General features: G+C 31.3%; 1 protein-coding gene across 1 annotated transcript; it reads left to right on the forward strand.

Annotated features, from left to right (window-relative positions):
• The first annotated feature begins 925 nt into the window (after positions 1-925).
• LOC111017402 (RING/U-box superfamily protein) lies at positions 926-8,476 on the forward strand. Its single transcript, XM_022293151.2, has 9 exons — positions 926-1,229; positions 1,662-1,742; positions 3,214-3,334; positions 3,440-3,534; positions 3,750-3,821; positions 6,214-6,504; positions 6,660-6,768; positions 7,382-7,568; positions 8,125-8,476. Exons 1-9 carry the CDS (start codon positions 1,206-1,208, stop codon positions 8,216-8,218), a joined length of 1,074 nt encoding a protein of 357 aa, XP_022148843.1. The 5' UTR covers positions 926-1,205; the 3' UTR covers positions 8,219-8,476.
• Positions 8,477-23,836: the final 15,360 nt, after the last annotated feature.

Here is a 23,836-nt window from a genome sequence, read left to right on the forward strand (position 1 = left end):
CTTCTGAAAATTACTAAATGAATAATTTAAATAAATTTAGGGTGGAATACATGTTATTGTAAAGTTTGGATAGTTTTTCAACTTATCCTTAATATTTTAACATTTTTTAGTTATGCCATTTACAAATGTTCAAACTATAATACTTAGTAATTTGGTAGAAGTTTAGGGACGAATTTTGTCATATATGAGATTATGAGATTAAAGTTTGAAGTTGGCAAAAATTTTTACATGTATTCTTTTAGATAGTCTAAGTTTTTATATAAACTTATGGTAATTGACTGAATTATTCCATTGCATTTTAATATTTATCGACCAAAAATGTGTAATTTGAAGATTAAATTGAAAAAATATCAAAATATTAGGAAGGTTTTAAATTTTGAGGTTGATAGAAATTCAATTTCATGCGACTATCAATAAAATATGGATATCAATATATATCTTTTAAAAAAATTTAGAAAAGATGAAATATTTAAATCAATAAATAAAAATTTAAGTTAAAAATTATTAATATTAATATTATGTTGATATTACCGATACTTTGTTGATAATTTTTATATTATGTTAAATTTTTTTTTACTTTACTATAAACTGTCGATTCACTTCTCATATCGACATTGAAGTCATGAATATATAAAAATGTAGATCAACAAATATTTAATATCTTCAACCAAATCATATACGGTCAAGACATATATCTCAATCAAAACATTATAGATTTGAATCTTTACCTACATCTTGTTGTAATTAAAACAAAAACCAAACAAAAAATAGGATAATAAAAATATATATCAACATAAATATAACTAACCGATAATTGACATGTACTTATTCTCTCTCAAGTTGGATGTTTGGATGTTGGATGTCCCTGTCGATAAAATCGTTGTACTAAAAAAATGGTGGTAAAAAAATCTCTAATTCCCAAAATTAAATTGAAAAAAAAAGAGGAAAAAGAGAGAGAAGAGGAAACTGTAGGGAAGGGATCGGCGAAGGAAAAAACACACGCCAATTGCCATAAACGGAGTACGGTGGGGGGGTTTTGTTGTTCTTCAGAGAGAGATTGAGAGAGAGCTGAAGGCGATTCATCGTTTTTCTACGGATACAGAGCTTCGGAGATCTATATCCATGTCGTTGAATTGTTAATTTCGCCATTGTATATCCCATACGAGTCGGTCCAACTTCATTTCGCCTCCGCGCCGGTCACTGCAATGGTGGTCTGCAAATGCCGCAAGGTACTACAACTCTCCCCCTCTTCCTGTCTTTTCTGTTGCTAAGCCGTTCGCCAGGAATTTTTTGGATTTTGATGGGGGGATTGATTGATGTCATTTCGTTGGAATTTGGGATCGGATCCGGGTTTGAGAGTTTGGAAGTTGGAATCGGAACCGATCTGACTGTTTGCGTATTTGATTTCTGAAGAATTGCGGAATTATAAGCTCATTTATGCGGGGAATGTTTTTAATTCTCCTTGCATTTTCTGGGAACTTGGAAGTCCATTATTATTCGGATCTAGGAAATGTTGAAGTTGAATTTGCGATGTTTTTGATTCATTTATCGTTTCTTTTAATTGAATTTCGATTCCCTACTGTTGCTATAATTTACTATTGTGTATGATGATAAAATAATGAATTTAAGAGTACTTTTCTTTTTTCTTTTTGGTGCCTCAGGCCACGAAGTTGTACTGTTATGTGCATAAGGTTCCCGTATGTGGAGAATGCATTTGTTTTCCAGAACACCAAATATGCGTGGTAAGCTTAGTCAAGAAAATACTGTTTGTTTTTCAATCTTATATTGCATGAGTTTATTGCGGCTTATTTCAATCTGTATCAGCATTCCGTAGTATACTACTCTCTCTTTCACGTATGTTCCGATGGTAATTGGCTGCGCTTACAATATGGAGGGAGAGCTGATAAATATTTGGATAATTAGCTACCACGGTTGAACCTTTATAAATTTGACATTTTGTGAACAGTGCAGAAAGGGATTATTTATGAAAAATGCACATGATATGAGCGTACACAGATGGATTAGCTGCGAATCATACTAATTTTTAGGGAGAAACAATTATGAATCATCATTTTTCATTTAAAAGTTATTCCACACTTATTTTCACGGAATTGGGTAGGTATGGCGCAGTTACTGATTGGTTCATTAAGGCAAATCTTGTCAAATATTTAGGCTGATTTGGAAAGAAAGGAATAGAAGACTCTTTGAAGATAAAAAGTTATCAGTGGATTTGTTTTTTGATAGTGTTCATCTCGTCGTGGTGGTGTATAATCCATAAGAAGTTTTTTGTGACTATAGCCTCACTATGATTATAAACCATTGGAAAGTTCTCATTGTTTAGTGTTTGGGAGAGGGTGAGCTCTGCCCTTTGCCACTAGGCTGTTTCCTCTTTTGCGTTTGATACATTTCCATTTCTTATGAAAAAAAAAAAATCTTCCTCCTACTATTTTCTGTTGAGTATTCTTTGGCACTGATCAAATTACAGTTTTATTTTGATGTTTTAGCATATTTAGTATGTTTCAGAAAATAATATTTGTTGAGAGAGTTTTTAGAAAATATTTTATTATTATTATTATTATTTTTTTGATATTTGTGAGTGTCCGGGCTAGCTTACGTACACCTCGACTAATCCCACAGTAACGGGACAACCGCCTTACCCTACAACATTTGGTGTCGGAAAATACATAGGAATTACTAATTTATTACTGACAGCCATGACAGTTTTCTTCTCCAAAAATAGCAGTTTCGTTGGTTGATGAAGTTACTGAACAATTATTTTTTTTTTCTTTTTGAGACTCTTCCTCCTACTTCCATCTTCTATGAAATACTTTTTCAGTACTGTTCAAATTATAGTGTGGTTGTTTTGTTATATTGTATCCAACTTTATTGATTAAAGTGGAACTTATATAAATGTGTTATATTTTAAAATTCATATGTAAAATAACATCAATGAAATGGTTTCTTATAAAGAAAAAATATATAGATGAAAACCCAATAACAAACAAATCTTCCCAAATGTTTTTGAAATTAAAAACAATATGGAACAATTCAAAAATTGTTTGCAAAACAAATTTTAAAAGACAAATTTCAAAAATCATCTAAACAACCCCTTAATCCTTATATTCAGATGCTGCAACAAAATGACTTAGCACACGAACAATTTTCTCTGTTAATGTATTCCTTTTTTAATATCGTACTTATCCTTTCGTTAAGGTTCGTACCTATTCAGAATGGGTATTGAATGGTGATTATGACTGGCCTCCAAATTGCTGCCTGTGTCATGCTATACTCGAGGAAGGAAGTGGTCCTCAAACTACTCGATTGGGATGTTTACGTATGTGACTTTGGATATTTATTTACCTTCTTTCCATGCGAATTTTAAGAAGAGTGGTTCTCAAATGAAATGTTGTAGTTATGTAATTCATTGTTCTCATGTTAGATGTTATACATACGGATTGCTTGGTCTCACATATCAAGGGCTTTCCTCCATCCACTGCCCCTGCTGGATATGACTGCCCCGCCTGTTCCATTTCGGTATGGTGTATATCTGTATGCTATTTTTTGTTTAAAGTCAAATTCATATATGATCTCAGCACATATGCCTTTGAAGTCTCCATGTCATTGTCGTGTTGTTTCTTCTGCATGATCGATTTTATAAAGTTCCCTTGTTGATGTACATATGGTCTGAATAATAGAAATATGCTATTGTCTCATATGTCTGATTATTTTAAGGTAAATTCTTGGTGCAGATATGGCCTCCTAAGAATATTAAAGATTCAGGATCTCGTCTGCATGTAAAGCTGAAGGAAGCTATCTTGCAGGTTAGGTTCATGCTTGATAGTACAGTTTTTGAAGTGATGCTTATCTCAATTCTCATGTGACTATATTTCTATGTTTGCTTCCTTTGTTTTTGCTTCTAGTGCCTACATCCCCGGGGATGCACATTGCTCCAATTAAGCAACTAGAGAGTTACAAACGATTGGGACAATTACAGGATACTTTATATTAGATACCATAAAATTATAATAAGACGAACTTTATCTCACATCTCTCATTCCATTTCCAACCACTCTCCTTAATAATTATTTTCTTTCATTCTGAGTCATCTATAAAATAGCAGAAACGTAGCTTAGCCAATAATATGCATTCTTCTTGAGCTTGATTTGATAATGATTCGTACAATTTTTCATGGAAGCAAGAGACAGTTTTAAAAAACTACCTAAATCCCCACATATCCTGGCCGAAGTATCACCATTACAAAACAATGATCAAAATCATTGCAAGCTAAGCATGGGGCCTAAGATGTCTGACTGAACGCCTCATTTTGATTTTTTTTTTTTTTTTTTTTTTTTTTACTGGCCGTCATTCTTCTGCTCTCAAAACCAGAGCAGATGAAAATGGAAACTGCTCTTCTTCTGTTTTCCTTTTATTATCTCTTGCTCGAGTTTTGGACTTCTAAGTAGGATAATTAAGGTCATGGCTAAGAGCCCCTTGAACTGCCTTGAAGAGAAGGTTAAAAAAAGAGACTACCATCTACCATCCTATCTGTTGATAATCAACCTAAAGTTAACCAGACTTCAAAATAATGTTGTTACAATTTGTAGTTCCAGAGACACCTTAGTGAGAGGTGGCTCTCATTCTTAAAATTGGTTTTTTTTTTTTTTTAATAAGAAACTGAAAATTTAATTGAGACTAATGAAAACAGAAAACATATATATGGACATTCAAAAAACAAAAAGTCGTGAAAGAGGAGTTCAACCTAAAGAAAGGGCTTCCAATCTAAAAGAATAGAACCTAGCTGATGATTACAAAAAAAACTTAGAAACAGAGTTCCATAAAGAGACATTAAATCTAATGAGATCTCAAACAGACTCCCTATCTCTCTCCACCTCCTAAAGATTTTGGTGTTCCTCTCCAACCAATGCCCCAAAATTGCAAAGAAACACGCTTGCCACAAGAATCTCCCTTTCTCACGGAAGGGAGGAAACAAAAGCACTTCCCCCACCACAGCCCCAATCTCTCATTCTTAAAATTGGTCACTTCCAGGCTCCCACTGTCAGGATACCAAATCTTGGTTCCCAGGCAGTTCAAGAAACATTTTTGTGAAATCTTTACACAACAAGCTTATTACAGAACAGAAGTTCTTAATGATTCTTTTTTTATAAGGTTATCTGAAAGGATAAATGTCCTAAAACGTGTAGGGTTTTCCCATAGGCTACGTGCTTTAGGGGATGAGTGTGGCAAAATATAGGAATCTCTTCAGATGCCCCACATCAAGTTGGTGCATTCTTCGTGAAAACAACGGTTAGTCTACAAATGCCTCTCATCAAGTTAGGCATTATTTGTGAAAACAATAGTGAGAATGCCAATTACCTCCGTGTAGCAACCTTTACATGCTGAAGCTTTGGTGGATGTAGTTAGAACTTTTGATGTTTGCTTAGAAATTTATTTTCTTGGGTAGAATAAACTTAATCATTCAAATAATTTTTAGAACACTTTCTTGTCTGTAGGCTCAGAACTTCTTTAATTAATGGTGTTCAACATGTGGCTTATGGATATTGAAATAGGAGAGGAAATATTCAATTTTAATGGGATATTATCTAAACCATTATGAGTTGGCCTAGTGGTCAATAAGGGCCCCATGTAAATTGTAAAGAGCTTAGAGAGAATGAGTTCAAACCATGATTGCCACCTATATAGGATTTAATACCTTACAAGTTTCCTTGACAACTAAATGTAGTAGGGTCAAGACAATGAGATTAGTCGAAGTGCGTGCAAATTAGTCCGGACACTCACGGATGTTAAAAACAAATTATCTAACTAAACACAAAAGGTTCACTATTTAGCAAAAGTTGATCATTTAATTTATTTTTAACCAAACCTAAATTGTCCTTGTTTTGATTATCCAATGGTGTCTTTACAGCGGGACATTACATGATTAATTTTTTTGTGAGGAATATAGTGAGAATGTTTGAGTCTCATACAATTCCTGGTTCTATTGTTTTGAAGTTTTGAGATCATCCTTCTGCATCTCTTGCTGTAGGCTTAGTGTCTTCTACTTCTGTTGTTCCTAATGGAAGTTCATATCTATTTCCTTAGGCCTAATTGAATATTTGAACAAATGAAGGATTTCTAAACGAGCATGTGGAGTTTTTATGTTGCTGATTGTAGCATGTTATGGTCCTTATTGACATGTTTCTTTTTGTTGTTCAGACTGGTCTGGAAAAGAATTTGTTTGGAAATCATCCAGTTGGATTATCAGCAACAGAATCACGTGGTCCTCCCCCTGCCTTTGCCTCAGATCCCTTGGTTTCATCTTCAGGAGATGCACACAACAATAAGAGCTCATTAAACTCAATAGCAAACACTGAGTCGAATATGGCTGAAGAAGGGTTATCCGCCACAACTGTGGCTGGATCTTCCAAAACAAGCACTGGAGATATTGTAGAGATTGAAATACCTGGTTCGGAAGGGAATTTTGTGAAAAGCTCAAGTCCTTCAGGCGTAAGAACATCTTCTGTTTTGAAGTTACATTAAAAGAAGATTAATCAATCTAGCAATAAATATCTGTTTTCATTTGTCTGCAACATATGATTCATTTTCGTACTTTCAGTTTGTTCTCATATCATTTTTTTTTTCAATTTTCATATGCGATCCAGCCTGTTGCTACTACAAGAAAAGGTGCAGTCAATTACGACAGGCAAAATTCTGAAATTTCATATTATGCTGATGATGAAGATGGTAACCGTAAGAAGTACATTCGTAGAGGTAAGTTACACGCCATTTGATATAACATGTCACCTAATTGGCCATTAGCTTCCCTCTTTTCCTCCCATGGGGGACTGGATTTCATATACCTGTTCCTGTGTTCAGACTTCAGATAGTAATCAAACTATTGTCAGGCTGGGGGGTGGGGGTGTACCATGCCCTTAGTAATGTGTTATTCCCTTCTCAACAGCATTTGAAACCCAAAAAAATGATTGGTTGGTTGCAATCCCTAAACCCTAGGCAAATTGATTTTTCTAGCATTCTCAGATATTTCATACCTAGGCATCTCAGTGCAAACATAGAATAAACAGCCCCTGAATTACATTAACTTTCATCTGAATCATATATATTTTCTTCCCTTTAAGCTGTGATGGGGCCATAGCTCATCTTGGAGTTCTTTATGAGTTGCAAGCTCATAAAGCCTAATATTCGCCTCCAAGGGGCGATTCTGTTGGTAAGGGTTTGGGATCTCTTGGTCATACTGGCTTAGAGGTCTTAACTCCTTGGATATATTACTTGGCTTGTTACTTATTTCCAACACATTTTTGCTGCATCTAACATGTTATTGTGGTACTTTTGTCATCACTCTTATCATTTAATTTGTTGCCTTCAGGTCCATTTAGGCACAAGTTTCTTAGAGCACTACTTCCTTTTTGGTCAACTGCATTGCCTACTCTACCTGTGACTGCACCTCCGCGTAAAGATGCATTAAATGCCAATGATGTCAGTGAAGTTCGTGCTCGGCACCAAAGACCCTCTAGAATGGATCCGAGAAAAATTCTTCTTGTCATAGCAATCATGTAATTCTCATGGATCTATAATCTCTCTCATTATCTTAGTTTCTGAAGAACGAAAAATTATATGCTTTACTGTCAGAGTTTTCTTGAAGTCCCATGGGGGTAATATTCATTTTATAGGTAATAATTATCCCATAAAAATGAATTAAGGTTTACTAAATATTCAAAGCATAACCCTGCTTCCAATTTTTACGGATATTCTTAATGAAAGTGACACATGTGGCTTATTACACGTATTGAGCCATTTTTAAAATAGAAGAGTATGATTTACAAAATTTATGAGTTATAGGATGTCGGTAGCAGGTATCCTTTTTCTCAATCGTGTATGATAGTATCTTTCATTACTCGCAACCTTATTTGAATATGATCTGCTTTATAGGTTGTACAACGGTGTTGCGTTGAGTTCTAAAATATCTTTCATTATACTTCCAAAGTTTCTTTCATTATACTCCATAATCTTAAACGACTAATGCGATAACCAAATTTATCCTCGTGGTATGTGTGAAAGGCAAGTGGTATTTGGTTTCCTAATATTAGAATTTTTCATGATCATATGCAGGGCATGCCTGGCAACCATGGGTATTTTGTACTACAGACTTGTACAACGAGGTATTGGAGAAGAGTTCGTGGATGACGAGCAGCAACAAGCATGACAAAACCGAATCATATTTGAAGAGGTTTATATCTTTTGGCTCTTACCAGTGCTTCTATATGCTGTTAGAATCAGACCTATTATGAGAGCACTGTAAGTAATCTTTTACTTGAGGCTTTTCTGCCCCACAGTGAGGTGAAGTTTTTTCTTTTATTTGAGCCTTTTTGTCATCTTACAACTCTACTCTTGATGTTCCTTCACATGTATGGATTGTGGATTGGAGAATTAGGTTGAAGAAAAGATCTTTGATTGGAACTAATTTATTTTGTAATTACTCACAGTCAATAAGCTTACATAATAGGTCTTTTTATTTACTGAGATGTGGTAATCCCAGATTCTAGTCTCCATTAGATTTGATTTTCGAATCAAATCATTAGAACTGATGGATTTGATTTCTTGAAGAACTGAATATGAACCATTGGATTCTAAAAACCTATCTAAACTGGCTGTATCTCCCATGAACTTCATCTTGTTGAGGGAACTATATTTCTAGTCATCCTGTGTTAATAAATTCCATTATGGTTTTTGGTTAGACTTCAAGTTTTCTAAAGGTCATGTCTAATAGGTCCCTGGACTTTGAAAGCGTCTAATAGGTTTTACACTTTCAATTTTATGTCTAATTGGATCCTATAGTCTCTAATAAATTTTTGAACTTTCAATTTGAGTTTTTAACTTCGTGTCTAATAGGTCGTTGACATTTCTGCAAATTTACGGACCTACGAGACATGGATTTTGTGTCGGTTAGGATATTTAACTTTCAATTATATATCTAATAAGCTTGTGAATTTTGAAAAATGTTTATAGGCAGAGTCTGTCAGACACGATTGAAAGTTCATAGATCTATTAGACACAAAATTTAAGATTAAGGGACTTGTTAAATATTTTTGAAGTTCAAGGACCTATTATTAGATACAATCTTGAAAGTTTAAGGACTAAATTTGTAATTTAAACGAAGTTTTTTTTCTTCTTTGAAATTTTATTCGAGATTAAAATGTTATTTTGGTTATTGTACTTTTAGCTTTGATTTGGCCCTGACTATTTAAGTTCTATTTTATTTTCAATCTCACATTTCTGTTACAATTTCAACATAATACTACATTCAATATATTTTTTTGAAATTTAACACTTTATATTTAAAGGTTTTCATTATGTAGACAATTAATATTTCAAGAAGAGATTGAATACTAAATAAATAAAATATAATTGAATTGGATGAATTTTGGTAAACTAATCAAGGATATTAATTGCAAGCCACTTGAATATGTTAGGAAGACTTACATTTTGATTTAATTTCGTTATTATATGTAATTTGCCTTTGCAATTTCGCTGTATATGAAAAGTTTGCTAATTATTTGTCATTAACCGAAAGCTCACCCCATTTTAGCCATAGCTTCAAGCATGAATAGCTAGTAAATTTCTTTTATTCGTCTTTACTAATTTTGTATATAATATATCGGACAATCTATTTTTATTCATTTATGTTAACAAGGAAATTAGTTAAATTATATAATTGTTTAATATTCTTAAATTTGAATTGCAAATCAACTTATTATCCTCCGAAAGAAAAAAAAAAAAGGTCACAAACAAACACAAATAAGCTTGTTGCTTGTGAAGCCCTTTTCACTTGGGCCGAACAAGAGCCCGGCCCGTTCCCGTCATCGAAAGATGATAATTTTTGGAGGTACAAATATCTTAACTAATAAATTATGTTCAGGTTCAATTCTCTTATTTACTCATATAATGAACTCACCATAAATACTCCATTTTTTTTTACACTTTGCATAATTTGTTATCATTTACCAAATTTATATAATAGACAACCTCTTACCCTCACTATTTGTTAAAGTACAAAAATGAAAAAAAAAGAGATAAAAAATGAAATATTGCATACAAAAAACGAGTAATATTGATGCTCTAAGAGATGGATGCTTTTTTTTTCCTCTGTTTATCCTTATATAGAATTTTTAGCTCCAATTTCTAACTACATTTTCAAATATAAAACTTTGTATTGTGAAGCGTTTTCAATCCATAAATTATAAAATTTAACACAATCCTATTACTAATTTGGTTAAAAAATACTTTTGGTCTCTGTGCTTTCGAACTAATTAGTTTATAATGATTTAAGCTATGTAATTTCAAATTAATAACAATTTAGTCCTAAAACTTTAGTATATAACAATTTAGTCCCTGTAGTTTGAAGTTTGTAATGATTAGTCATTATCGAAAATTTTTTTGTTAAGTTTTTTTTTATATATGTAGATCGATAAACCTATGAGGGATCAAATGTGTCTATAAATTACAAATTCTAAATTGTTATAGGATAGAAATCGACAATTAATTTTGATGAGATTTTTAATGATAAAGAACTAAATTGTTACATGCTAAGGTTCATGAGCTAAATTGTTTTTAAGTTGCAAGTACATGAACCAAATCATTATAAATTAAAGTTTCGGGAGTAAATTGTTATTTTAGTAAAAGTACAAGGGCCAAATGTGTCTTTTAACCGAATAAGTTTAATTCTTTTTTTTTTCTTTTTTTTTTTGGAGTACAAGTTTAATTCTTATTTTGTGACTAAGATTGAAACATTATATTATTTTCATAAATAAGAATTTCATCACCTTGGACCCATCACTTGATTGCAATAATATCGAATAAAATAATGGAAATATTTTTGATTTACTCTCATAAATGAATAATTTGAGTACTATATCTTATATTATAACGCAACATAACAAACCATATGAATGAAGTATACAAATGAGAGGACATGATACAAATTGTAAGATATGACTTATTTGAGAGACTATTTTAAAAATAGTTCTAAAAATGATTTTTTAAAATAAATATTAATTTTGAGTAGCATTCTTTTCAAAATTATTCACTTGTTTTCTTTTAGTTTGATTATTAATGACCTATTTTTTAGGATAACTAAAAATTTTCTTTCTTATAAAATCATGGGCTTGTAAATTATGATATGTGAAGGGTAGATCTTAATATTTTTGTTTCATGTTTCTTTCTTCGTTTTTAATAATAACAAGAAAAATAAAATAGAATAGTATTCGGTAACTGTTACTTGTTATTTATTTTTTATTGAAAAAGAAATAATCATTTATTGTTTCTTGTTGTCAACAATTTTAAATTAAAAGAAAGGTAAAAGTCTTAAATGAAAATTAATTTTTTAAAATTAACTATTCGAAATTTTTACATTTTAGTGTTTTTTTTAAGATTTATTATACATTTTATAAGTGCACAATAGTGCTTTTATCTCTGTTAAACAAAAAAAGAAACATAAACAAAAAGACAATGGAATTTTGTTGTTTTCGAAATGTCTCACGATTTTGGAAACATTTTGTAAAAAATAGAAACAAGAAAAAAAACAATTACCAAATGCTTATGTTTCTAAAAAAAACTAAAAACCAGAGAAACAAGAAAAACATTATCAAATCGATTCTGATTATCTTTTACCTAAAAACAATTTAGAAAATAATCATCCAAACAGAACTTATTTATGTCTGTAGTCTTTGATTTTTTATTTTTAGTTTTTAGTTTTTTTTTTTAATTTTAAAAAATAGAAAAACGTTTGATAACAATTTTTTTGCTTTCTGTTTTAAAAAAAAAGTTAGAAAGTTGAGGAAATATATTAAAGAGAGAAAAATGTACGTAGAGTGATAACCATCGGTGGTAGGAGTTAAGTATGTCATCTCTTATCCTTATTATTATGGAAATATTTAGTCCTCGTCCCCATCCCATTCTCCAATTTTGTGAATCTAATCCTCATCTGGGATGCAGATCTTTGTGGCAAAAAATTACCGGTTTAGTAATTATTTTTAGAATTTAAAAAATAGAAAAGAGTAATAAATATATTCTTATTTATATCTATTTTATTAAAAAGTTACTATTTACTAGTATAAATAAATAGTTAAAAAAATTTAATATTTTATTCATAAATTTAGTAGAACAGTTAATAAAATTGAATTGGCAGAAGTATATTTTTCAAAATCTAAAAACTAAAAACTAAAAATAAAATAGTTATACCTAAAAAGATATATATATATATTTATTTATTTATTTATTTTTTCACTAACAAAGTGGAGAGCACAATATGTACGTGTCTCTCTCTCTATATTTTTAATTATTAGGTTGTGAGTATTTAAATCAATAGAGAAATCCAAACTAAAAAATATTACGTAAGCCATGTTTTAATTAATTTATGTTTGGGGGCGTGTGGTGGTGTTACATATAATATATATAATCAAAATTTTGGAATAATAATAATTATATTTTGGAGAAGGCAAAAGACCAATAAAATTGAATGATTTCATCAGCAAAAAGGTCAAATAAATCTTGGGAGCAAACATAATCATTTTTTTTTATGTATGAGAATATAAAAAGAGATCGTGTTGTGTCAATTTATGAGAATGGTTTTTTTAAGTTTGGAAAAAATCATCCAAATAGAAAAAAAAAAAGGTATTATTTGGGTTTTGTACTTTGATTTCAAACTCTACCATCCCTCTAAAATAGCCCCACCAAATAATATATGAAAAATATTTGCATTATCTATGACCTTAGGAATTAATATATATATATATATATAAGCTCTTTTTTGTTTTTGTTTTTCTTTTTTTTTTTCAAATTCGAATCTTCAAGCTTTTATTGATTGAGCATATATGTCTTTAGCAAGTTGAACTATACTCAGGTTAGTTTCATAGAGATGACACTAGCGTAAGTCACAAGACATCGATTTTGAGAAATCAGGAGGAAAAAAAAACTAGCCTAGGTTGGCAAAGATATAGACTTTGTTTATTTATTTTTTGTTTTTCTAGTGCAACATGTGAGGTGGGGGATCGAACTTACAACCTCTTTATTCGATAGGTTATAAACTCATTTTATTTTTGTTAAAATGTAAAATGTAAAATATAATATATCATAAATGACATAATATTGTAAAATAATAATTTTGTAAATGTATATAACATATATGTTAATAAATTAATTAATATTATTTTAGATTGAACGAAGGTTTTAAATGTCGATGTCGATGGAAATGTCGAAGTCTCAATTTCATAGAGATATCGATGAAAATATCGATAAAATGTTAATGTCGATAGATATTTCTGTAAAAGTTAGAAAAATAAAAAAATCGTAAAAAATATTTAAATTAACAAATAAATATTTTCTCATTTCTAAATTAGTTAAAAATAATTAATATATATATATATATATCAGTGACATTTTGTCGACATTTTTTATATGTTGTCGATTTTCTTGTACTATGAAGGAAATGTCGATTCACTGCTAAGTCGATGTCGAATCCATAGAAATATGGATACGTCGATAATCGACAGATATTTATAACCATGGATTGAACTAAATATTTAGTTCGCCAACAATTTTTTAAATTGCAAATCTATCCCAAACACATATCAAACATCTCTTATTTCAGACTTCTGTTTTAAGATTAACAACCCAACGCATCTTGAATTTTTCATAAAAATTTATTTTAGTTTAGAGGCTGAAATAAGATAAATAGCCAGAAATAAAAGTAGACCAATAACACACTATATATTAGATTATTTATTATATGATATTTATGTGTTATATACACGATGAATAAGATTCTTGCTTCTCAAAGTTTCACCTAATTTCCTTTTATTTATTTATATATGCTAATGGTTTGTCCCTTGATCACAAGCTAAACTCTATGGGGTATTTATAATAAAGGTTAAAAATAGAAAAATAATAGTATTATTGTTTGTTAATGAATTAAGACTTTGGGATTTGTTAATTAAACAAGAAAATGTATTTTTAATTTCCAATCAATAGCCTTATTCAAACCATTTGTCCACTGTGATGCCAAAATCAATTGTGATTTATTTAGGGTTGGGTTTATTTCCCAAGCTACTCATTGATGTTAAATAATTATTTTGAACACCAATCTATCAAAAACTAATAGAATGTCAAAAGGATAATTATTTAACATCAATCTACCAAAAAAACTAATAGAATATCAGGAACAAGATGGGATCATGGATGGGAATGCCTAATTTTATAATTGTAGAACATTTTTATCCTTTGTTAGGTTCATAATTTATAGATTTATCAGAGAAAATCATACGTATCTTTTAACGTGTAATGCATATCAGGTGTAATTTTTTAAAATTATTAATCAATTTGTACTTTTATATACTATATTAAAATCTTATGAACGTGGTAGAGATTGCGACTTTCAAATGTTGAGGAAACAAATTTTGCTCTTTCGTACCAACTCAGAGACAATTTTTTTAGTGCGGGTAAATACAATATTAGAACATTACACAATTACTCAACTTGGCATCAATATAGCCCTTTTTTTTTGTTTAGTTTATCAAAGTTTTATTAGATCAAGTAATGTTATTGAAAATGGATCAATATAGAGGTAAATATTTATATATATATATATATATATATATATGAACTTTTTTTACCATAATATATTGAGGATATACTATAAATGTTTTATTAAAACTTTTTGACTCCTTTTTTATTTATTTATGAATTCTACTTTTGGAATTTCAGTTGGGCCTAATACAGATTAATCTAGAAATTTCTTGAATCCCAATTCCAATAAACCAGCCGCCAAGAATAGTTGGCATTTTGGCATATATATATATCCAATCCATATTATCATAATTTTTTTGTTCAACTTTAAAATAATAACAATTATAATAGAGTAATTGAAATAATTGGCTTTTATTAAATTCTAATGAAGAAATATATTTAATTAAGTTGGAAGTTAGGAACTATCTAATTAAATAAGAATTGATTGAAGTTTAGTAGTGCAATAATCCAAAAAACTAAATCAAATGAAATGCTTTTTTCCCCTAAAATTTTCTTAATTATAATATTATCTTACTGTGTATTGATGTGCATAATTTAAAAATAATAAAAATAATTTATTATTTAATTATGTACGGTAGATTTGAGTAATTGAATTAAATTTTTGTCAACTTGAACATAAGATAAAGATGATTAGAAGGATTGTGGTTAAATCCCCACTCCCAAGTATTATAATACCAGAAAAAGAGATTGATACCATGAAAGTTATTTAAATTCTAATAATGTAAAATTTATAATTAATTTTGTTTAAAAAATAATTATAATTAGTTTTCTTTTTAAATTAAAATCTCACCAAGTCCAACAATTTTACTTTCGGTTTAAAACAATTTCAGCTTTTAAACTTTATCTAAAAAAAAATTGGAAAAGCTGCGTACCCTTGAAAGGTAATAATTGTTACAATCACCTATAAACTGAAACTCGATCACGCCTTAAAGTTTTAAAGTTATAGATTGCAAATTGCACAAACTACTCATAAACTATAAAATATGATGCAATGAAACTCTTGAATTATAAAATTATTACAATTTTACCCAAAATATTATCTTAAATATAATAGCTACAATATTAATTAGTATATAACTCTAAGTAGGGATTTATTTTTAAGGTATAGTATAAGTGGGTTGAATTAGACTATTTTGTGGCTAAGTCCATGCTAAACCGACATATCAATTTAAGAAAAATAAAACATTAACATGTCGAAATTGATTTTTGAAAATTGAATCAACCGCCCTACCAGGTGGTCGATTTGGTTTACTTTAGTTGATTTTTAGTTGAGCAGTAAATTTTTAATTTCATACATTGATCATATGTTGGCTTAACATCAATTAAGGTTAATAAAAAAAGTTTACAAATTTTATAGAAATAAAAAATTTGGATTAAATGGTAATAATTTTGTAGTTCAATGGTTTGATTGTACCATTCTTATAATTTAAGGGTAGTTTGTGCCATTTAAAATTATTGGAAGACTAAAGATTTTCTTTACTTCAACGATGTTCACATCTTCAATAATATCGTTTAATATATGCCACATTTTTTATCTTTAGAATATTCATTAACAATCACATCTTTTTATATTATAATGTAATTTAATTATAATATACTTTTTCAATTATTGAGAGTATTCAATTCACGTGTTTAATTTTTTTTAATCAATTTGCTCCCAGTGTTACTCTATTCTAAATAATGAATAATCCTTGTTTATTTTAGTATAGTTAAATTCATCATAAACTATAGTTAATTTTTAATTAGAGAGATATGAAACTCAATAAAAGAAATGCGAAACCATCACTAATAAAAAACTTTATTCTTTACTTAAATCATTTTACAAAAACAACAACGTTATAGAAAATTTTTAACTAATTAGAAGTTTGCTTTTATTTTTCTCATTTATTTTCTTAAAAATGGGTATTGAATGGTAAATCGTTGAATTAACTCTTTGTTGAACATTAAGGGTGAGTTCGTCATTTAAGCACCTCTAATTTTTTAAAAATATTTTAGACAAAAAATTATTTGAATTAACATTTGGTTATATTTTTCAAAAAGTATTTTCGACGACAAATTTTTTTAGTTGGATTACATTTTTTTTTACAGGTGCAACAAAATGCAGCTAGGAAAGGGAAACAGAACCATCAGTAGCAACCAAAAAGGAAATTTCAAATGGAACCTCCTCAATCCAAATGCGATCCTGCTGTTGGACAGATGCCATTTGCAAATATGATCCAACAAAGAGCAACACCTGTGTACCTCACTAAGGAGGCACCCCACCTCAGATAAGTACTCGGTATTCTGGATGAGAGATCGGAAACACCGCAAGGAGTCCGGCTCTAGAAAGATGGGACGAAAACCTGTCTCACAAGCCAAGTGGAGACCACGAAGAAGAGCCTGAGCCTCTGCCAAATCGACTGAACCGCAATGGGGAAGGGATGAAGAAGCTACCAAAAGAAGATGACCTGCACCAAAGGTGGAGTTGGGAACTAATGGTAACTAATGGTGTCTTTTCTCATGAGAGTTTTAGGCCTTGCAAAAGTAGCACAATAATTAATAATTATTTGTAAAATTAGCCTCAAAAACACTCAACCAAACATAGTTATAATGGATATATTTCGTATAAAGGTAAATCAGTTGTAATGGATATATCTAATAATAGAAATGGTTATGAGCCAAACTTTTTTATATATAATTTTGAAAATTTGAAAATTGGGAGGGCAAAAATTAGAGGACGTGGATTTAAAATTTTAACTTCATTTATATAATTTTTTTAACTATAATATTTTAGAGGGGGTAATTTTTCTTCTTTCACTCAACCATGCTTTTTGATAAGAGGCCAGAACACGTGTTTGAAACTAATTTTGGTATAGAAAATTTCACTTTTGTTGTTTCACTATGAATCCAAAGTCACCCAAACATCTTATATTCGAGTTTCTCCTCCTTTCACAATAATTATCTCTTTTTTACTCTCGTTGATTGAGGTTTATATTGAGAATATAATTGTCTAAGAGTTCTCTCAGATCAGACTAGTTCAATATTGTTGTTCTATCAGAATTAGTCGTTGAATCTTACTAAGATGATCGCAGAGTAGGGATGTTCATGGGACGAGGTGGGGATGGGGAAGACTTCCCCGCCCTCCATTTAATTCTCCATCCCCGCAAAATTCCCCACGAAATTTTGCGGGGATCGGGTTCGAACATTTTTCTCAGTTTATTCTTTTACTTTTAAATTATTTTTCAATTAAACATTTTTCTTAAGAAAATTTCTAATTAATTAATTAATTTTCAATGATAAAAACTTTATTTACATGATCTAATCCTCCTCTATATATTTGATGGATAGATATGTATGTATAAGAATAATAAGATTTTTTGTGTGTGTATAAATATATTAAAAAAAATGCGAGGCGACGCGGGGCATTCTCCGTCCCCATTCCCATTTAAGTGACGGGGAAAAAACTTTCCTCATCCCGCCCCGTGGGGAATTTAAATAGAGATTCCCCGCCCCATTTAGACGGGTTCCCGCAGGGATGGAGTTGGGGAAAATGAACATTCCTATCGCTAAGTCTGCTAGCTAGCAACAAAACAAACAAATTATCTTCGGGTCAGCCCTCACGCAGCATCGACTATCTTTCATCACTCTTTTAGTAATATACATGATCAATTTGTTTGCTATTGTTATTGTTGTTATTGCTACTATCTGTTTGATCAGCTGTGTATAAGCTTCTCTCTATTTCTCATTTGGTTCAAGTTTAGTTCTCTGTCTTTCTAATATATATATATAGTGTATTTAGTTTGATTTATGCTGGGAGGTCATACAAAAATCTCACGTGGGCAAGTACCACTGCGGCCCATCGGCACAACCTGTACGCACCAAGCATGGCTCATACACGCCATTACTGCGGCCCATCGGCCCAACCTGTGCGCACCAAGCATGGCTTATACACGCCACCACCGCGGCCCATCGGCTCAACCCTTGCGCACCAAGCGTGCCACATACATGCCACCATTGTGGCCCATCGACCCAACCTGTGCGCCTTAAGCGTGGCAAACACACCACCACAGCGGCCCATCGGCCCAATACTCGTGCGCCCAACGTGGCACACACGCGCCACCACCAAGGCCGCACAACTCTCCTCTTCACCAAGCAAGTGCGACCCAATTGGCTGCGGTGCCCCTTCTCAAAGCAAGGAGTGCGACCTCCGCGCAATCCTTCTCCGTGCCAAGCGAGCGCACCTCAATTGGCCGCGGTACCTCTTCTCAATGCAAGGAGCGCGACCTCCGCGCAAAGCGAGCGCGACCCAAGCGACTGCAGTGCCCCTTCTCCTTTGTGATCATCGCATCTACCTTTGCTAGAGCATGAAAAGCGCACGCCACCATGGCAGCACTACCCTACCCACCTTCGTGCCATACCCAACGTGGTGCGCACACCTCCACCGTAGACATCTTAGCCCAACCATATTGCTTGGAAGGAAATAAATCTTTCTCCTCCCCCATGAGCCTATAAATACGAGGATCCCAATCCAATTGAGGTACAACGACAACAACACAACTCACTACACTTCTATGCAATTCTCTCTCTTTCTTTAAGAGTACACTGACTTAAGCATCAGAACGTATGCCGGCACCTCACCAGCATTAGCTCACATTTTCTTTGTGTAGATCATCTTCAATCCAGTCGTTCGAGTCAGGAATTCGTCTTTCCCCTATTAACAACCCATCGGGTAAGATTCGAATCACTTGGTTCGATTGGCCTTGACTTTTTACGTATCAACAATTTACACTGTCAATATTTATAATTATTTGTAGCCAACTACATTGTAATCTATTTGCTAGTGTTATACAACTTATACATATAGCGTATTTTTATGTTTAAAGTAGTATGATATTTTTTTTTCATATTTTAAAAAGGAATATGGTAATTTTATAACTAAAGAAACTAAAATTATATTGAGAGCAGAGGAAAGGATGAGGTTGAAAATGGACAAGGATCGAAAGAAGTCGTGGGGGAGAGGGCCAATAATGGAGATTCAATTACTTAAATAATTTTTCATGCAAAAAAGAGAACCAAATCTGTTTGGGGAAGGGAATACCCTGGACACGTGGAGGACCCCCATTGGTGCTCCAAGATGGCTCATGAGTCATCCCAGCTCGGATAGCCGAGACGGCTGCCACCAACACCGAAGAAAGCTAAGTATGAGGACCGAGGTGAACCTGGCCCAGGTCCGACCTACCGGGGAGCCCGGTAGGGGCCGATGTGAGCAACTGTCTGCGGCGTGATTATCGGGCGTAACCGTCGGTCCCGAGATCACCGGGTGTAACCGACGGTCCCGAGATTACCGGGTGTAACCGTCGCGAGATTAGCGGGACTACCACCCATAAGTAGAGGACCTCACCCCACGATCAGATACGATGATTTCTGGCTTCGAACTAGACTTGGAATCTGACCTATACTGACTTGATCGTCGGAGTGCTCACCTTTTTGTGCAAATCTTTGCACAAACAAAATCCATACTATTTGCTTCGGAATGTTCAATTATTATTTTATATTCATTTTAATCTACCAAGATTTTATTCTCTTTTATTTTCTCAGTCTTTATGGATTTTATTAACCAACCACATCAATATTATATTGATTTTATTCTCTTTTATTTTCTAGTCTCTAACACATTTTATATCCATATGTATATAGTTTGGAATGTTGAAATAAGTAAGAAAAATTGTATTGATTGGCATTTGATCACGAGTTTGGACGTCACCTCTTCTTTTCTTGACGTATATTTATATAGTGTAAATACTATTTTGATCTATGTCTTTTAGTTTTGGTTCATTTTGATTTATATTTTCAAAACGTCCATTTTTGTGTATGTACCTTCAACTTTCATTTATTTTAGTCCATATAGTTTCGAAACTTCTATTTTTGTCATATAATTTTAAAAAGTAGGTGACTGTTTTAGTGTATTCACTCTCATTTTTATTTCATTTCTTTCAATCATAATTTTAACATGACATTTTCTCACTAAATTTCTTCAAGTGTAACCATAAATATAATATAACTTAAAGGGTTTCCATTGTATATATATTTTGTGTTAAAATTTTACACATAAGGATTAAATTGGTCCACATTTACAAGTACAAGAGACTAAAATGAATATTTTGAAGGTCGTACAGGAACCAAAATAAATCAAAGTCAAAGGTACACCGGAATCAAAATAGTATTTAAACATAAGTATTATATATATATATATATATTTTCAAAATGAAGGCCAAATTTTGAAAACAAAATAAATGAGTATCCAAGCCGATTCAGCGCGCAGTTCGACTAATCTCACGAAGCAACAATAGGCGTTGGTCATTGAACTCATTCCTTCTAAATTCTTCAAAATTTACTTTGATCCCTCTAGATCAATGAGTCAATCCAGAATAGTTCGAAAGGATTAAGAAAAGGAAAAAAAAAAGAAGTAATTTTCAAGAATTTATTTTTTGTTTTTAAAAATGAGCTAAACCTTGAAAAACTTATAAATGAAATTCTATGAAAAGAAAAATATTTTAAAACAAAGAATAAAAAATAAAATGGTTATCTAACACTTAGTTTCTAAACACGTGGGTTAAGAAGTAGGCAAAATAAAAATCTTGCATTTTTCAGAAGCTGTGAGTTGCTCTTCAAAAATTTGAAGCAAATTCTATTTAGTGGCTTTCATAGGAAAAATTATGAGATAGTCACGTCATTTTTATTATTTATATGACCATTTTGTCACCGTACCCTTTCATATTTGTCTTCTTTATCCAAAGTTATAATTCTCGCCAACTTAAACCTAATTTAACGATTTTAGTCGTTTCTAACTCTCTGAGAAAGTCGTAAATTTAAATTCTCAAATTTATTTGTGATGTAATATTAAAAATAAAAGGTACAATTAATTTTATTTCTCACTCTTCTTGAATTTATATATATATATATATATATATATATTATAATAAAAAAAATTGTGTCACTATATGTATGTAAGTATATGTTTAGTTGGGGAGTGAAGGCCGCCGGAATCAAAGGAGTAGGGTTGGACTTTTCCTCTACCTACGTGCAATCGTGCATGTTTATTATCATAATACTTTCTTCTTTTTTTTTTTTGTTTAAATATTATTAGTGTCTAGTCACTCGTTTTATATACTTGTAAAATATTCATTTTAGATATTCAAAAACGTTTATTTTCATCTCGGCGTACTTGTGAATAGTGACCATTTTTATTTTTATTTTATCTCGACACTTTATTCACGGTGGTCATAAAGTTGTATTAAATGGTTTTCATTGGGTATAAAATTTGTGTTAAAATTTTACAAATAGTAATCAGCATTGTCACTTTATAAAAGTATAGAGACCAAAAGAAATCCTAATCGATCTATGGTAAACATATAGTCCAACTAGTTGGTACCAATACCGATCAAAAAGTCGTGAGTTTAAATTCCTACACCCACATATTGTACTCCAAACAAAAAAAAAAGGGACCAAAATGGACGTTTCGAAAGTATATATGAAGTATATATGGACTAAAATTAATAAAAGTTGAAAGTACATGGAACAAAAATAAGCGTTTTAAAAGCATAGAGACCAATAGTAACTAAAATCGAAAATACAAATACCAAAATTGTATTTAAACCTACACTTTTTTAAGAAAAAATTTCATCTTAATTTATTAGTTATAATTAGTTACGAATAAACTTTTTTTTTTTGTTTTTTTTGTGGTTTTAGTACAACAGTTAGTGTAGGTGAAAATGACTCAAACTCACACGAGCTAACCTTTAAAATTTTTTAAATTAGTTTAAATTATATTTAGGTTTGTTCCTTCATTTTTTACCATCAAGCATCTTAGACTAATGGTTTGCAATTTGTAATTTATATGTAATTAATAGAAATCTTGTGTGTGGTTCTGAGTAAATTTTTTGTTTTAAATAATAGATATTAGTTATCATATCAAAACTAGAAATAAGTGATCTAAGATTTATAGGTGTCCAACACAAAATTAAAAACAATTGTTAAGATATAATTTTATGCCAAAAAATAAATAACAAAAATATGACATTTTTTAGATTCAGGATGGTCCCCAATATATATATAAATTTAGCATGTATATATTCTTTAATCTATAGTTGATCATGGCTAATTAAGCATGCATGATTTTAGAGTTCATAGAGAGTGAAATACCAAAGGTAAAATAGGGATAGAATTTATTGATTTTCATATTTTTCTTTAATAGCTCCATAATCCTTCTCATTTTTCCATAGGGTGTAAATTTATTTATGTATATTTTTCATTTAAAACTTATTAGGAAAGATTATTTAATTTATTTGCCTTTTTTTATTGCATCAACAACCCTGACCTTTCTACTTTCATTTGTCAGCAGGTTATTTGAGATCGACTCTGACATTCTGGACACCTGCAAACATAATCATGCACTGGTGTGATGCTTTGCCACGTACATTCTCAAGCTTAAGTTAGAATTTGGTTCGAACTAGTATCAAGTTGAACTTAGTTTGAATGCAAGAAATTGCATACCTTTCAGAAAGTGGAATTTCGCCTTTTATATAAGGAAGCTAGCATTAGAAATCAAAGCTTTGTTCCTACCGTAGTCATACCTATCATTCAACAACTCAGTCAATTCCATTGACAATTTGAACATCCTCTAATTAGTAGGATCGTCCTTCTACCGAATATCAACGAATTTTCCACCCGACAGAATCTTTCCTATGTCTAAATCGAGTTGAGCTTCGCTTCAAACATTACAGACCCTTCCTCCTCGTTTTTGGAGTGTCCGAGCAAAGAGCTTAAACGAGTGTCCTAGTGAGAGAGGACCACATGTTGCCTTCAATTAATTTACCCCATAGCAAAAAGAAATATATTTATTTTAATCACCTTGTTCCCTATCGTTCAAGAAAAAAGCAAAGATCGTATATCTTCGTGGCTCCAATTAATGTGCATTCATTTCATAATTGTTTTGCTACTCAACTTCCAAAGGGACAAACGACACACACGAGGGAATGTATGTTGGAATGTCATATGTTCTATAAAAGTACTAAATGACAATTTAAGAAAAAAGACAAACCCTAAAAGAACGGATAAGTAAGTAAAAAAAGGATATAAGGGCAATCATTTGTTACAAGTTCAAAAATATAATTGTGAGAGAAGGAATCTAATTATATTTAATTAAATTTAAGGTATTTATCATAGATTTAAATCTTCTCAATCTCACCTATATGATAGTACC

The sequence above is a fragment of the Momordica charantia genome (assembly GCF_013281855.1).
Source record: "Momordica charantia cultivar OHB3-1 chromosome 4 unlocalized genomic scaffold, Mcharantia_2.0 BLBB01000004.1, whole genome shotgun sequence".
Taxonomy (NCBI): Eukaryota; Viridiplantae; Streptophyta; class Magnoliopsida; order Cucurbitales; family Cucurbitaceae; genus Momordica; species Momordica charantia.